This window comes from Lepisma saccharinum, chromosome 14 (assembly GCF_977018435.1).
Source record: "Lepisma saccharinum chromosome 14, izLepSacc3.1, whole genome shotgun sequence".
In the NCBI taxonomy this organism is placed as follows: Eukaryota; Metazoa; Arthropoda; class Insecta; order Zygentoma; family Lepismatidae; genus Lepisma; species Lepisma saccharinum.
This window is the reverse complement of record NC_139242.1, coordinates 12,627,892-12,645,445: the sequence shown is the minus strand read 5'-3', so window position 1 is coordinate 12,645,445 and position 17,554 is coordinate 12,627,892. Positions and strand designations below refer to the sequence as shown.

Here is a 17,554-nt window from a genome sequence, read left to right as displayed (position 1 = left end):
TTCGAAATTTTATCCTATGTTCATATCACTATACCTTAATGAAGAATCTCTATTTCAGAAAATATTAGCCACAATTACAGGTTTTGTAGTTGTGTGCTTGTGTGTATGTGTGCACGTGCATGTGTGTGTTTGTGTTTCTGTACACACACATGCACTTCTTACTTTAATTTTGCTCCATCATTCTCAATTTACAGAGTACATTACAGTTTTTCAATAACGTAAATGCCCACTTTAAGGATGAAGCATGTGGCTACAAGGCAATGGCAGTTCTCATTGAAGCTTGTGCCAGCGTACAGCCTCAACGGTGCATTCTAAGTTGAAAATTCAAGCACATTATATTTAAAACCTCATATTTCCAACAACTTTCCCTCTTTGCATTTTTTGCCATCTGCACTAATAACTCAGTTTGTCCTATGGTGTCAGACTTTTGAAACACCCAGTGGCAAAGCGTAGATTTCCTAGCAGGGTAGGCACAAAAGTGCAATAATTTCCATTAGTTGCTTAATTATGTAAAAAGAAAGGGATATGTCATGGAGAGTGGTTCAACGTCTCTCCAGGCCGCTTCTTTACTTGCCAGTGGCGTGACGTTTTCAAAAGTGTTGTTACCGGCCATCAATACGATAATTATGTCTTACACGTTCTCCTCCCGCCCACCAGATGTCATCGATCTAGATTTTGTTCATTTCGTTTTTTTTTATTTGTTTGTATTTTTTCAACCCCTGATTTATACACACACCTCCAGAAAGAACTACCAATCATGGGACATCGCGAAAATCCAACGAATAGTGCTCGAGCCCTGTTGTCAATTCTTCATTACTTTTTTTCTAAATTTATTTTGCAATTGAGGTGAAAAGGGCAGAACCCCCCTCCCCATAATTTTCGGGTCAGTCTGACGTTTGTGCCGTGAGCAGACGACAGAATTCCGCACTTTCAGCAACTGTCAGTTTGGTACGTTCTACTGCTGCCAACTTAGTTTTTTTTAGCAAGACTTCCTCGCACCGAGGAAAACACCATTGTTATCTGTTGTCTAACTAAAGGAATGGTTGTAGTTAATTCCAGTCTTGGCTTTCTAGATAAATGAATTTCTGACACCTGTATGTGCAAGTAAACATAATTTAAATTTTGAATATTTTCTTCTCATTTGTTCTGATCTATGCTAATCGTAACGATGAGAATGTATGGAGAATGAATTAAAGATGATCAGGAAACATTGACATGACCACAATTATGTCACCTGGCTTCGTAACGTGTTAGGATGACCACCACGGGGCTTTCAAGAAAAAACATAAGTAAAGATGTCCTTTCTCATTCAGTGTGTATACTTCGCATCCTAGTTTGTTCTACCCCTTGTGTTAGTAGACACCTTTACATGATAATAGAACATAGGATCCTTGTTTGGGACCCGGCAACACGACAGGTTACTATGTAACATATAAACAGGTTATAATAAATGTAGTTGCTTGAGAGAATAGAATTCCAATTTTTAGGTGCAATTCAGCTCTTTTCTGCCAATCCAATGTGAGAACACTGGCCTGTTCCGCCAGACCTGAAACAGACATGGCCCGCGCAATAACCCCATAACACAACACTCTTTGTCCTAAACCCAAAAAAAGTCTTCCCTTGCATTGTACTCTCATTGACTGCCCTCTTCTCTTGTTATTCCTTCATGGTAAACGAAACTGCCTACCTCTTCGCTTGTGTCTGCTGCATAAAAAATATCTACTTGTAATATCTATTCGACGACAGTGTCAACGCATTAAATAACGTTTCAACAACTTTTAATATTTTTTTTTGATATTTTGCTGTCACTTGCCACTGCTACTTCCAAAGGAAAATATAGTTGAAAACATTTTAGAAATGTTTGTTATAAGAAGGAAACATGAAAGACCAAAAGTGGGTCCTACCTTACCGATGATTACATCTTCACTCAATTAAGAACTCGATTGTTCTTGCATTTCAGCCCGACACTTCTTGCATAAATCTGATCGCTGCACAAGACACGAATCACAAACAAAGCTCTACCGCCACGAACCTCGCGCTCCGAGCAAAGCTCCCTTGTAGCATCCTGCTCAGGAGCGAGGGAATCCCCGTTCACGATAAAAATAAATTATTCTATTTCCAGTGAAAGTAAAACTACTTTGTAAATATAAGGCGTAGCTAGCATTTTAATTTACATAATTTGGTAAGAAGACTTACTTTACACATATAAGTTCTTTAGACTTTCTGTCTACGCTACGGTGTTGGGTGAATCGACAAGACCATCAGCACTCTGACTAGAAAACGAAGTCAGAACTACAGTACTCCGTAATTTTCAATTTCACTTAAACTTGTCGATGAAAGGAAGGAAAACCTAAGTTTCAACTTGTCGATGAAAGGAAGGAAAACCTAAGTTTCGTACAAAATATGGAGAATGTACAATGAAATAGAATATCTCTGCACGAACACAGGCTAATGTTTACAAAAAATGCCGGTACACCATAAATTTCCAACCCTGGCGGAAATGCAGTGTTGCTGATATTCTGTTCGTCCTAGTGGGTAACACCGCGAGGCCGGCCTCAGGAGCACGTTATAAGCATACGTACAGTACTCGTAAGATTAGGCTTCCCGCATATACGACCGTACGACGGAATGTAAAGAGAAGAGGCCCCAGCAAATGTGCCTCACTCCGTGGAAAGTTCGTATACTGGACAGGGTTAGAATTTTTTTGTAATTATCAAAAATGAAAATTCCAAACTTTTCCATTGCATTACATGGGTTTTGACGAAATAAGTAAATACACCTTTAAAAGAGTAATGGCATGGGTAGGCCCGGCCTCCTGGCCTTATAGGACGCTTCGCCACTGGAAACACCCTGTATATATACAGATTATAAAAAATTGAACCAATATTATTTCGTGAGCTTAGTCTGACACTACTTTTGATGCCACCGTTCAGTTCTGGAAACTCCAGAGCATAAGGTTTGATCTCAAACATGATCACATAGCTGAAAGGGTTATATTTGATAATGTGGGTATTTTTAATTTCTTATCATCATAATACAGTAATAAACTTCAAATTAGGTGGAAATAAGATGTCATGGATGATAAATAACTGCAATGAACAGGAATAGAATCTTCGTCATGACCACCATTTTTGAGGGCTTAAAAACTTGGGGTCTGGGGCATTTTAGTTTTGGGAATTAATGTAGTATGCGCCTCCCAAAGGGCATGTTCTCCACCGGAAGAAGTGCTTTCCAACTGCACTAAGAAAGAGTTGGTGCTACCGGCAGAAAGAGCAATGGGTTAACTAACTGTACAAGGGGAACGTGAATGAAAGCTCTCAACTAATCAAGTTTAATTTTCAGTTTACATGGATGTTGTATTTTGAAGTTGTTATGCCAATAGAAAATAACATATCTACTTAACATTATAATTAATCTAATGTGAACTGACTGACACTGGTCAGGGGGAGAGAGAGAATTATGTAACTCAAAACAAAATTCCTTGACATTTTACTGGTTTGTTGCCACCCTGTCTACCCAACTGTATACTCTTTAAAAAAAAGTGCAACAATCTAACATTCATCTAAAAGTGCTTAGTTTCTAGAAGTAAATGCTAAAATCCAGCTATTCATTTCATGATGATTCTAGTGGGATGGGGATTGCCATTCGACCTAACAATTAATGCTCTTGCTTTTGGTGAAAGCAAATAAGCATCTTACTAATCCTGTATTTTTAATTCAACTGGTGACAGATGTGCTCAATGTGCTGATCATGCAGATTCTATTTACTTCTATATTTTCTGTTGGTTATCTGATCTCATTACCCTTAAATGCTGGCTGTGAGAGTAGTGTGATTTTATAACGTATTGTGACTCAGGTAATGTTTGGAGATTCATGTTTTAAGTGCTACATAAGCCTTGAGGTATGTCATCAGTAAAGTTTAATTTAATTCTGGCTATACTTGGGGATAATGCTGAAAATAATATGCATTTTTTTGGGCTCTCTTCTTTTTTTCATGAAAATTAATATTACCGTTCTTTTCTCAATTCTGGTGCTTGAAAACATGGAAAAATGTCCTGTAAGGGTCTTCTGAGATTGCTTTTCAGCTATATTAATGCTGTTAGAGTGCTAATGAGGGGGGGGGGGGGGTAGTTTCCTGCAGAGCGCGATTGACAATGCTGGATGTTTTGATGCACTTGTACTTTGAGAAGCATGGCACTGAATGCCAAGTGACTGCTTGGTTCCAGATTCAGAACGAAGCAGCATGCAACATGGGGCAGGCGACAAAACACACATGTTTCTTGAAAACCAACTTTCAGAACTGAAACGACATGTCACTTGTCGCTCAGCCAGAGTAAATTTTTCAATACTATGTATTATGTTGCTTTGGTCTGTTGTTTACACATGCACGATGAATGTTTTGGTATAGACTGAATGGACCTGTGTCGCCTGTCACTTCGCTCTGAAAGCTCCCTTAGATATGGATTCAGAAGATGGTACCCTCACATAGCAGCCAGATTGGGTCAAGACAAAATACAAATGTATTTTTGTTTAGGTGTGATTTTTTTTGCTTTACATTGGAAAATACTTTATTTCTTTGAAAGTATCAGCAGCATGTGTGCTTGCCATGAGAATGGAACACACATGAGGCAATGTACAGGTACCGTTTTGAACCTTCACGTCCCTGTGTTGCCTACATGGAGGCTTCATGAAGTTCAAATTTTGTAAAAAAAAAAAAGTTGTTTTTCAAAACTTTCATCTTCTTCTACTTGATAAACGATTTTCTTTCGACCATAGGCTTATAGCTAGGGCTGAGCCGATACCGATCACGATGTATCGGTATCGGAAAGTATCAGTTGGAATTCATCTACCAATAGCAGCCGATACTTTTCCCGCATATTGTTCTTTCACGGGGTCAGCAAAAATGCCATGCTACTCTTTCATGGAGTCTAATTATCCTGGAAATTATGAAAAATTCAAACTTTCTTTTTCTTTTTGCACCGGTATTCCATGAAAAACTCTTATTTGTGATTACATAACTTATAGTTTAATGTTCTTCTTAAAGGTTCGCATAACCACTTGATGCAAAATAATCTAACACAGTTATTTGTGGTTACATGTGAGGTTGTGTTGTTGTATGTGCATCTTGGTGTAGCTTGATAAAGTTCTTGGAAACCAGGACGAAACATCACAGATAAAATAAAAACCACTAAAAATAACCGTGTTTGATTATTTTGCTTCTATTTTAATATTCTAAAGCAAATTTCTTGGTAAATTTATGCATATGATTGGAGAAGAATATTTACACACCAATATTGATCGTTATTTTGAAGAAATTTTAATTATTGCAATTTTCAAGTATCGGTATCGGTGGGAATTGGTGAGAGTATCAGCAACGGAATCAGTTTAAAGTGGTCTCGGCTCAGATCTACGTATGTACTGAACAAAACTAGGTATAATTAGTAACCTTAGCATTCATAGTTTCCAATACATCAAATTTTACTGAAAACCTTGCGCAATTTTAAATTTCCTGCTGAAAACATGCCCGGCATTGTCCCACAACATGGGGAAAATCAGCCATGGCATTTAAGGGTTAAACAAGGAGTTTTGATAATTCAGAGTTAAATGAGCTAGTCAAAATCTGCAAACTTGTACCAAGACCAAGATAAAATAGTTGCCTCTACTTGAAATAACTATAACTCACCCCAGCATGTGCTCTCCTATAAGCTTGGCACAATAAATAAATCAATAATAATGAATGTGTCGAATGATATGGATTAGTTGTCAGAAACTTAGCTTTGTAATCAATGTTCTGAATCATGACAATTTACACCTGATAACCTGTATTGAGTTATTTACCATACTTTTTTCAGTTTCTCTTCTTGTGCCTATGTTATCAATTGATGGTTTGGAGCTGGCCATCTTGCATTGCCAATTTTAAAACAACGATCCAAACTGTCATCAAAATTGCAAAATTTTTACTTCTCAAGGGATAGTCCACTGATAATAGCAATGGACCTTGAAAAATTTGCACAGAAGCAAATGCAGTGGCATTTTTAACTTCTCTTCAAGATAAATTCAATCTCTTTAAATCAGACAAATGCATGACTGTAAAACAGTGACTTGACACTGTTGTTCCTAGGGTGTTGTCGGTCACGAGTATAACAATGATATGCATAAGACATGACCGACAAGGCGTGGGGAATCGATTGTGCATAAAAGTGATTTGGCTGATTATTTTTTACAGGACCAAAAGTTAAATTTGCAAAATAAAGTCAATTAACCACTTTGGCGTAGGAGGCTAGAATTAGCGAAACCACCCTGGCAGAGAACATGTTAAAGTATGCCAAACAGTAGATGCAGAGAATAGCTGGGTATCACAATTGTGTATCTGAAAGTGATATTTCCAATACTCAAAAAAAGTTTGTTGATTTAAGTGCACTGAGGATAATTGATACTGAACATAATAGAATTTATGCCCGACTACAGCTACAGATTTATGTATCACATCTTCGTCAACGTCAAATTTTTCCCTTGTACGGTGCTGAACTCATGTTACAGCTATGTTTTTCGAGAATATTCAACAACATTTGAGGCAAGAAAGCATTCTCCTTTCTCTATCAAACAGTGAAATTGGAAGATAAAAGAGTTCTTTAAGGAAAAGTCAATTTTAGGATGGGTACAATTCACTCATTATAAGGAGCAATGGAGGTGAGTATGGATACTCACTACAAAATTGAAGAGATATTGTCTACATTTGTATATTTATACACAAAACAACTGTTCCAATTGATAAAGCATGCTCCACAAAATAGAAAAAGCACTGACAACTTACGGATCAATTTCTTTGGTGTTAATATTTTCTCGTTCAGCCACTACTTCAAACAAAACGAAAGTTTGTATAAACACTAAGGTCTACGTACAGATAAGCAACGAAGTCTCAACTGGTATCAATTTAACAGACAACGATATCACTATCACTAAAACGTACTAAAACGTATGTCAACCGACTACATGAAACTCGAAACACCATGTATTCAATGTTCCTTTCAACATACACTCTGTATAGCCTTTGCACAACACAGGTGGTTGGAAAGAAAAGCAACACACTAGAGATTCAAACTGCTGTTTCATTAGCCAAACCACCTGGCATATAATCTTCTTACGAAACGAACTGTCCTGATGAAGAGATCATACTCTGTTGGTGTAGACATTACTGGAGGCTATATGGCACCACAGTACATATGAAGCAAAATTTAATATTTTAAGGATATATGAAGCCTTTTTCAAACCACGAAAAATTAAAAAAATTAATTTTTTTTCATGCCAGGATGTATTAACAGGGTGTCTACCAAAATAACAAATCAAAATTTCTGGACATTTTCTTGGCTTCTTTTTAGTTTTCTTTAACCTTTATTTATTCGACTCCTACCTAGATAAAGTTGGAAATTAGCAATTAAGAAAATAAATATCTATTTAATGAAAAACCCGTACCAAAAGGCCAATTAAGATGAACACTGAAGCTGTATTTAACAAGAGAACTAGACCTGCTTTCTCTACTAATGCATCTTGGACTACATTTGGCAGACTACCAAGGATCTGGCATCTGGACTTTCAAACAGTATAATGTTATGTGGGGCTCGTGTTGTCGTCCCTAAATATTTGTGATTGGCCCTTCACCATTCATCCTCATCTTCGAGATTAGCCAAAGGGCAGAAAAGTGAAGTAAAATAAACTAAATCAACCAATCAATCATTAGCCAAATTTCTTGGCCATGAGTATAATTTCTTGATAGGGTGTCTACAATTTCGTAAAAAAAATAATTCTATGACTTTTCCAGGCCAAATTGTGAGGGCAATTCAAGTATTTACACAAATGTACAAGAAGAACACTACATTTTAGCTAAACACTGCACTTAGAAACTCACTACACAAAGTTAAAAGTAATAACAAGAAGGAACAATGAACACAAATTGACTGTTGGGGCATCAGGGGTGAGCTTATATGTAATACTTGAAATGTATTGACTAATGATAAACATTTTTTTATAAAAAAATCATAATTATAGCATAAATAATACATAATTGTAGTAAAATTTAGTAATGCATGTAGTAATCCTAATATGTGCCAAACACAAACCAACAATTGCAACAAGGAAGTGGTAAATTCTAATAGCCACTTATTACAGTAAATTTCTAGTTGAAAACAGTTCAAAATATGACCCCCTTTTTCATAGAGAAGTTAATATGTAATTTCTACTGTAACTGCCGGTAATACTCGATATATACCAGGGTGTTCAAAAAAATGTATGCACACTTTAAAATGGAATACAGTTTCGGCATGCAATTACAAGTGCTCAAACTGCAAACCACCAGCCTGCAAACACTTTTGCACATGATGCTGTACATTCCTGATGACATCTTCCAGAACAGCCACAGGATTGCTTCACAAGCCATTTCAATTTCATGGCATAGGTCCACTAGTGACTGTGGCTTCTTACTGTACACTACGTCCTTGATGGTCCACCACAAGTAAAAATCTAGGGGGGGGGGAGGTAAATCAAGCGAACTTCCAATACCACTTCAGAATGTTTATTCCGGTTTCTCGAATGACAGCCGTGTTTGCACTATCGCTGCACTTTCTCCACTTATTGCATCACATCGCGTTGCTGAACACAAACACTATCTGTTGTTGTTTCTGAACGATAGTACTACACCCATAGCCAACGTAAATTGAAGTAAATCGCATGTATGACATGCTTTTATAGTGTGTATACATTTTTTTAACACCCCCGTATATAACTGTTACATAGATTGTCCACAACACATTTAAAAATTTCTTGCATAATCTTTTATTCTTTGTTCAAAAACCTATTTTAGTGCACTTTCACACCCCACAATCTCCTTCAAAGTACTGTTCATTTGATGCAATGAACCAGTTTAAATGTATTATCTACTTTTCGAAGCAGTCCTGAAACTCTTCACATCTTCTACGTCTACAAAACATTTTTCTTTGAAGACTTTTTTTCATTCGGGCAAATAAAAAGAAGTCACACAGAACAAAATTGGGTGAATATGGCAGATGGATAAGCTAGGTCATGCTGTTTTTGGTTAAAAATTGTGTCCCACTAGGGGGCTTTGTGCGCTGGCAATTGTCGTGGTGAAGCCACCCCTCCCCACTTTGCTACAACTTGGAGCATTTTCATCTTATCATGTCAAGCAAACGTTTCAGAACTTCTAGGTAAAATGCCTGGTTAACAGGTTGACCATTAGAAACGAATTCTGCATGAACAATGCCGTGTTTGCATAAAAAAAAAAGGAATCGGCATCATTTTGACATGTCACCCTGAGCGAGGTTGGTCTGCAAGTAACAATTTACCATTCCTGAAGCGGGAAAACCACTCGTAAACTTCTGTATTCTCCAGAGCAGCTTCCTTGTAAGCTTTTTCAAGAATTACAACTGCTCCCCCTGCCAATTTCTCTAACAGAAATCACGTTGTTCAAACTTTTCAGCCATCACAAAAATCGATGAACAAGCGAGAGGCTCTTAACAAAAAAATTTACTACGTGGCAACACTACTTCACTCAACGATGCTGCTCAGCAGATAGATGCGGACATCTAGCGGCGGAAGCATGTACTACAATGGGCCTGCCCACCAGAGAACAATTCAAGGTTTAAAGAAACCAAGTTGTATCAAAATCTGAGACCAGGACTGATGTGTTATTACCAGCTCATAATTGGATTAATGTGTAATCTGTACACAAATTTTACAAACACAAGGTTTCAAAAAATATATGAATGGTATTGTATATATTCAGTTGAATAAGAAAAAAAATGTTTCGCATAATAACTGAATCAGATTTTACTTCACACTGATTCTCCTCATTTTTTAAGCATTACGTATTTCTGTCAACCTACAATTAAAAGTATGTATATTAGACCCACAAATAAATAAAAACTTACTGTGAAATTCTGCACACTCAAATCCATTTCTTCTAACTCCTGGCTAAATTTATCCCATTCATCATATCTGTAAAGTAGACAAAATTAATGTTGGTGTTCTTATATCCCAACTAACATGTTATAATAAATAATTAAAGAAATACAATACATCATATTACTTTTTATATTTTACTAATATTTACTAGTCAATTACCTGGTATAGGAAACAATTTATTACATCTGCATGAAAAACTCTTTTCCTTAATTTATTTAAAACAAATATTTTACTGAAAACATTCAGATGAATTCAAATACATTCTGACACTGTATAAACATACATTCTGTTATATATTAAGTATAATTGCTCAAATTAGTTCTGCCGTAAGAACCTAAGAGGAGATCTTATTCTTTCAATTGGGAAAAATTAAGTGTAAACTTTGGTTCTTCTGCATGTTTCTATTTTGAAGTAAAATCGACTGCCCATTAGCTAGAAAAAAAATATTAGCTATGATACAACTTCTATGTTGAACCAAATAATCCACCATTCATCTTGAATACTTCAATTTAATCATTGAATCCTATATCAGGTGATGAATGTTTTAGACCTCAAAAATATTATACTTATATGACTTTAACGTGTGACTTCATACATGCTAAAATATTGGGTTGATGCATAAGTTAGTAACCTTTGTGTTTGGTATGGCAACACTGCAGTGTTAGGAGTTTGTTTATCGTTTAATGTTCATCAATTGGAGTGGCATTGTTGTGCTTGTGAATATGCATTGAATTTTACAGATTTGAAGAAAGAACATTTTTGACATATTCTTCTGTGCGAGTTTAACATAGGGGCAAAGGCAGCTCGAAACATTTGTCCCTTGTATGGGGAACGGGGAAAGCAGGGCAAGAAAATGGTTTTGTCATTACAAAGAGGGCATCTTCAGACACTCGTGATAGTTTTCCATTCTGTAATGATTAAAGCCCGGAAGTTTGGCAAAATGCCTCTTTTTATCTACTGCATATATTGATAAAAATTTTCCGGATATACGTTTCTTATGTTGTTTCGAATGTTTTGGAAGCCTTTTCATTTTGCCTATTTGGGACCCCACTGCATATTTTTAATTATAATGCCTTTTTTTGCCTTTTTCAATGAAATTTGACATTTTTTTAAAAAAAATGTGTATATAAATTATTTTTCTCCCAAAAAACGTTGTTGGCATTTATTTTTCTTCCGTTTATTATGTGAATAATTTTCGCCTTATTTAAGTAATATTGAACTCACGCATGTTTCAACATTGCTGAAGGAGAAAAGTGTGAGAAAAAAGTATTTCATGCTGAGTCAGGATATTGCCTTTCGGTTAACATTTCTTGTGCATGATTGACTGCTGAAGTGGACAGGTTGATTTCGAACACAAATAAAATATTTCTGAAATCTCCCTCTCGAACCCGAAAATTTCAGGAAGTTGCGATTGAGCTTAGTTTAACTCGGCAACCAGTCTTGACGAGATAGGGAACCTGGATATCAGCAGCTATATATTATGCTAACAACCTTCAAAAAATCAGTGAGGTGATCGATGCTCTTCCAGAAAATGAAGCAGCTTCAATTCGTGAAGTGAAAAAACTCCTGTGCTATTCAAGTTTAGTTTTGCACATTATGGTGCATTGCCAAGGACAATTACAATTATAGCATCCATGAAAATCTTCGAGGAATCTATGCAGCAGATGATGGAAGTGCCAGGAGAAAAGGGGTGAGCTGTTGCGGAAAAGTGCTAACGGGTAGTGAGTGCAAATGAGGACTTGAAACAATTGAAAACAATTTGTGATATTCTAAAAGGTATGAGTCCAGCTACATTAGCTTGTTATATGTATGCTCCAATAACTTCTGTCGAAGTAGAAAGATCATTTTCTATTATGAAAAACATTCTCTCTGACAGACGACTATCAATGAATGTTTAGAACTTAAAAAGCACCTTGTAGTTATGTGCAATCAAGACGGAGAAAATTGAAATGCTCTTCCCAATTTAGATTTTAACATTTTGCCAGAAATTATAGATAAAAGTAAGCGACTTCTAAATGTGCCTTTTTTCGGTTTATTTTGCCTTTTTTTCATTTTTAGTGCCTATTTACCACATTATAAATGCCTTTTTGCCTGCCTATTTTAACGAAAATAAATGCCTGAACTTCCGGGCTCTAGTAATGATTTAAGAACCACTTTCTTCAGAAATAAATACTCCTTCTTTTTGTTTATCAACACTTTTGTTTTCAGATTAGTAGTTTCCATGCTAAACTACAATGAATCCAATGGATATTTTTTTATGATGTTTTATCTTTAGGGCACAAAACGACTATGAAGGAGAGAAAATGCCTTAACCATATTTCTTATGTTTACTGAGCAGTGCCACAGAATATAGAAAACTATTAAATATTTGAGGTGCTTGTAGCTCTCTTTTCTTCTTTAACCCCCAAAATTGAAAATTTTGAACAACCTGAAATTTCCACCACAGTGCTCAATATATTTTTATTTTTTCCTCCCTTACTTCCTTCCAAATACTGTAATCTGGGGTGAATTCAGATGAGAGTGTATTTCCTTCGTTGTCGAGCCTGAAACACTGCACCAATGTGTTGTGCGTTTCCGCCTTGTTGCTTGTGGTAGCTGATAACCTTCAATTTTATGAACATCGTGTCAATGTGTGTGTGTGAGACTGTCGGAAGTTACAAGAGAATTTACATTGTTGTCCTTAATAGCAGAAAGTTTGGACCATAGCTGACATATAATGGGAGTTAGGAACTTCTGTAACAGGAATATGTCAATAATGGAGGTGTGAGAATAGTTCTGGGACAGTGTAAGCTGTGTGCATTTGCAAGCGGATGTGTAGCAGCAGTCAAAGTGGAAGACAGTGCTTCAGCAGGGTGAATTTGGACAATATGTGTGCACAGAAAAAAGTTGGAGGACAGAATTATGGAAATTATGATCATGTGGCAAGTTTGTGGACCTGTAGGAAGACAATAAAATAGGAATAAAAGTGGCTGGTTTGAACTTTGTGCTCTTGAAGATTGGTTACGGACTACTGCATTGCCATATTTCAAATCGCTACAGGGTCCAAAACTGATGATTGGTGATAATTTATCAAGGCACCTATCACCCCGTGTCATTAATGAAAGTGAACGGAACGACATCGCTTTTACATTTTTGCCAGCAAACAGCACTCACCTACTGTAACCACTGGATTTGAGTTTCTTCAGACCTTTAAAGCTTGTACGTAGATAGTATTTCAAAGGATGCATTTCCATCTCTTTTGAAGCAAACATTGACGAAGATCGCAGCTACTTAAGTGCAAAATATCAAAAGTGGTCTTCGAGCAACAGGATTAATACCATTCAGTCCGGAGGTTGTGTTGCACAAGTTACCCAATCATGACAACAGACAACACAATACAACTGCAAGTGCAGCTCAGTCTGTGACTTTTGAGGACAGCTGCAGCAAGCCTGCTATCCACGAAAGCAACATTCAACAGGATGCCGCTGTAAAATAAACGTGCCACCAGGACGACCAGTTGTGGGTCTTGATATGGTATCTCATGTTAGCAGCAGCGATGAATCGGTGCACATAGACAGCAGTGATGGTTTAGAAATGCCAGATCAACAAGAGTGAGTCTGTGTCAGGAACCTGCAATCATATTTTAGAAGAGGATGTGTTTGTTTGTAACAATGCGTTATATATACACAGAGAATAAAAAAGAGCAAATATGGAAATACGATGCTTGTCAGGAAAGTAAAGATACAAACGCATTTGCACGTTAGAGGAAAAATGCATACCAAAGTTGGCAACACTGGCATTAACCCTAATCCATACGACGAGAATTCGGAGTCAGTCGACATTGCTGCGCTGAGTCTTGTGCGAGGAACACGTGTTGGAAATGGCAGCAGCAGTACTGAATCCCGCCAGGTGTGAAGTGCACGCTGTGATCAGGTTTTTGCAGGCACAACGAAAGCATGCATCAGAGATCCATCGAGAAATAGTGATTGTGTACGGGAATGTAATGAATCGGTAAAATGTGGCGAAGTGGTGCCGTGCCTTTGCAGAAGGTCAGTGTGATGTTCATGATGAAGAGAGGCCACCCATGATCACTGATGACATTCGCAATCGCATTGAAGCAGAAGTTCGTGGGAACAGGCGGGTGAAAAATAGAGAGTTGTGTGCACATTGGGTTCCAAAAAAGTTGAATGATGAACACAAAACCAAACGACTGGGATACGCACTGGACTTTCTTATGTGCTATGCAGAAGAGGGAGATGCATTCCTGGACTCCATAGTGACAGGTGATAAAACATGGGTGTTCCACCATACGACTGAATCCAAGCAGCAGTCACTGCAGTGGTACCATACCCATTCTCCAAAAGGCAAAAAATTCAAAACCTCACTTTCAACCTGCAAGCTGATGGCAACCGTTTTCTGGGATCGTCACGGCATCCTACTGGTGGAATTCATGCCTCCTGGAAGAATGATTAATGCTGAAACCTACTGCCAGACTTTGAAACATCTTCGACGTGCAATTCAATACAAAAGAAGGAGCATGTTGTCACACGGAATCTGTTTTATTCATGACAACGCCTGGCCCCATTCAGCGAATGTCACCAAGGATCTGCTTGCACATTTGGCCATATAGCCCCGACCTCGCACCCAGTGATTACCATCTGTTCCTGTACCTGAAGAAACATCTTGGTGGAAAACACTTTGACAACGATGATGAGGTCAGGGAAGAAGTCACAACTTGGTTCCAGATTACGGCGGTGGACTTTTACGATTAGGGTATACAAAAACTTGTTCCCCGTTTGAACAATGGTGGCACTTATGTGGAGAAATAGCCTCTGTACCAGTGTACCTTTAGTTGCGTGCAATACATTTCTTGCATATCTTATATTTTGTTTGTAACTTTACTTTCCTGACTAGCCTTGTATATTGGTGTAACTGGTGTGGGTGCAAAAAATGTTGATGTAAAATTTCTTTGACCCTACAATACCAGTTGAAGAGTCTTTGCTATTCCTACCATAGATGATGAGGTCAGATCATGGAGATTCTTCCAAATTTGCAAGAGAAGAGAGGAAAATTCGCATTTGGATATGATATTCTGTGACTTTTTACTTGAATCATGTTTTAAGATAGAACAATTAAACACAAAAGGGGTGTGATTGTTTAATATTCACTTTATGTAATGGATATTTGTATCTATGCATGTATTTTGTCTCTATGCAGCCCTTTGCATTTTTCAAAACTCATTTTTGTGCCCGAAATCACCCATAGAACAGTAAAAATTTGGACAAACTGTTACAATGGCACATTGATTACTTTGCTTAATGAGGCATTTTTCCTGTGCTGCAGAGCAGGTTGAGTTTTTGGAGTATTCCAATGTTTTATATAGTCCATTTATAGAATTTTGAGAATACTAATACTTTATCAAGAGCGACCACCCTCGAATAAATATCTGTGGATGTTTTACAGGTTTCTTCGTATTTAAGATGGTAAATTTTCACCTCCGTAAAATATGTCGGTTGGTACTCAGGTTGAAGAGTCTGATGATGTGAACAAGGTTTCAATTCATAGGTGGCAACGCTTACAGGCAGGAATGACTCTTGGAAACAAGGAACCCTGATTGGCACCATGTTCACAACTGACTCGAGAAGAAAAGCCACTGTTACCAGGTGTAGAAGTATGAAACCGGAATTGGCCGATAGATGGTGCTAGCCGGCAGTGGAGGGCGCGGAAGATCGCGTAAGCAGCGCCAGCTGCTGCCCGCCACTCCCGAGGACGTTATATCGGAACACAGTAACCCGAGTGCCAGACAGAGGAAGGTGTTGCACATCCGGAACATGTCGAGTTTTGTGCCTACGAACAACGATTTGCGGACAGCATTGGTGATCTGTTATCATTTGAAGAAAACCGCCGCAGAATCGCATCGAATGCTCGTCGAAGCTTACGGCGAACATGCTCTCGGGAAAACACAGTGTTTCGAGTGGTTCAAGAAATTCTAAAGTGGCGATTTTGACTTGCGAAACGAGGGAAACCTCCGAAAAAGTTCGAAGACAACGAATTGCAAGCCTTATTGGATGAAGATGATACCCAAACGCAGCAGGAGCTTGCGGAACAATTGAATGTGACGCAGAAAGCCGTTTCTCTTCGGTTGAAAGCTATGGGAAAGGTGCAGAAAGCGGGCAAATGGATTCCGCATGAACTGAATGAAAGACAGCAAGGATCCCGCAAGACCACTTGTCAAATGCTGCTCGCCAGATACAAAAGTAAGTCGTTTCTCCATCGCATAGTGACCGGCGATGAGAAATGGATATATTTGGAGAATCCTAAGCATCGTAAATCGTGGGTGAATCCAGGCGAACCATCGACATCCACTGCAAGACCAAATCGCTTTGGAAAAAAGACACTGCTCTGTGTTTGGTGGGATCAGCGGGTAGTCATCTATTATGAGCTGCTAAAACCCGGTGAAACCGTTAACGCAGATCGCTACCAACAGCAAATGATCAATTTACATCGAGCATTACATGACAAACGGCCGGAATATGAATCAAGGCAACACAAGGTCATCCTGCTCCATGACAACGCCTCACCACACACAGCAAAACGGGTCCGGGAAACGATCGAGGCGTTCAAATGGGAGATACTAGGGCATGCGGCGTATTCTCCCGACTTGGCTCCTTCAGATTATCATCTATTTGCCTCACTGGGACACGCTCTTGCAGAACAGCGCTTCAATTCGTATGAAGATGTACGAACATGGCTCGCGGACTGGTTCGCTTCAAAAGAAGAACGTTTTTTTTTTTGGCGTGGCATTCATAACCTGCCGGAAAGGTGGGAGAAATGTGTAACTAGCAATGGAGCTTACTTTGAATAAAATATTGTTTCTCAGTTGCAAACACCAGCCGTTTACTTCTTGCAAACAAATTCCGGTTTCATACTTCTACACCTGGTTGGATCCTACATTGACATCCACTTTAGATAGGCTTTTGACATTTTTAAGATCTGGACATCCTAAAATTGACTATTTTTCTGCAAAGGCTGAAACTCGCTACATAAAATTCTATAACATAAGTAATCTGCTTTCCTTGAAGAATTGGCATGACATGAACACAGACATTTATTCTGAAGCATAGTTTTGTGTTGCATAACAATTTAGACATAACTTAGCCTGCATCTTATGTGGTGAAATCAGGCCAATCAGTACAGCCCTAAGCAGTGCCACTTGTAAGACTTGCCAAATAGGAGGCTGTAAAAATAACAATAAATTCAGTAACCTCCATATGAGCCGTAAGAAGTATATTATGTGGGCCTTGCTCTTGCTCTGGACAGGTGTACCATAATTGCGTTTAAAAGTTTGATGTCTAAGGTGATTTTCATTGATTAAAATCCACATATTGTGATCTGTGATTAATGAATAGCAATAACACAGTCCTTCTGACCAGACCATTTGTTCCTGATATACCCCTCTATTATTTGCTGTAAGAGGCAGAATTTTGTAAGAAACTGTTATAATGATGTAAAATTGAAACAAATAAAACACAGAAGTTGTTTTATGCTCAGGATAACAACAGTGGAAAAGATTGCAAGGAAAAACTGTAACCGTCAAAATG

The 17,554-nt window shown here is 37.9% G+C and overlaps 2 protein-coding genes across 2 annotated transcripts in view; both read right to left on the bottom strand.

Moving 5' to 3' along the window:
• LOC145998684 (facilitated trehalose transporter Tret1-like) overlaps window positions 1-6,990 on the bottom strand; it is a 142,469-nt gene extending 135,479 nt beyond the window's left edge. The window contains exon 1 of the mRNA XM_083135152.1: window positions 6,814-6,990. The gene's annotated coding sequence lies outside the window, so the exon portion shown is untranslated. The remainder of the gene's footprint in view (window positions 1-6,813) is intronic.
• The window catches only part of loj (p24 family member logjam), a 40,804-nt gene that overhangs the window by 10,948 nt on the left and 12,302 nt on the right, over window positions 1-17,554 (bottom strand). Inside the window, exon 3 of the mRNA XM_083135154.1 lies at window positions 9,941-10,007. Coding sequence (XP_082991280.1) covers window positions 9,941-10,007 — 67 coding nt within the window. The remainder of the gene's footprint in view (window positions 1-9,940; window positions 10,008-17,554) is intronic.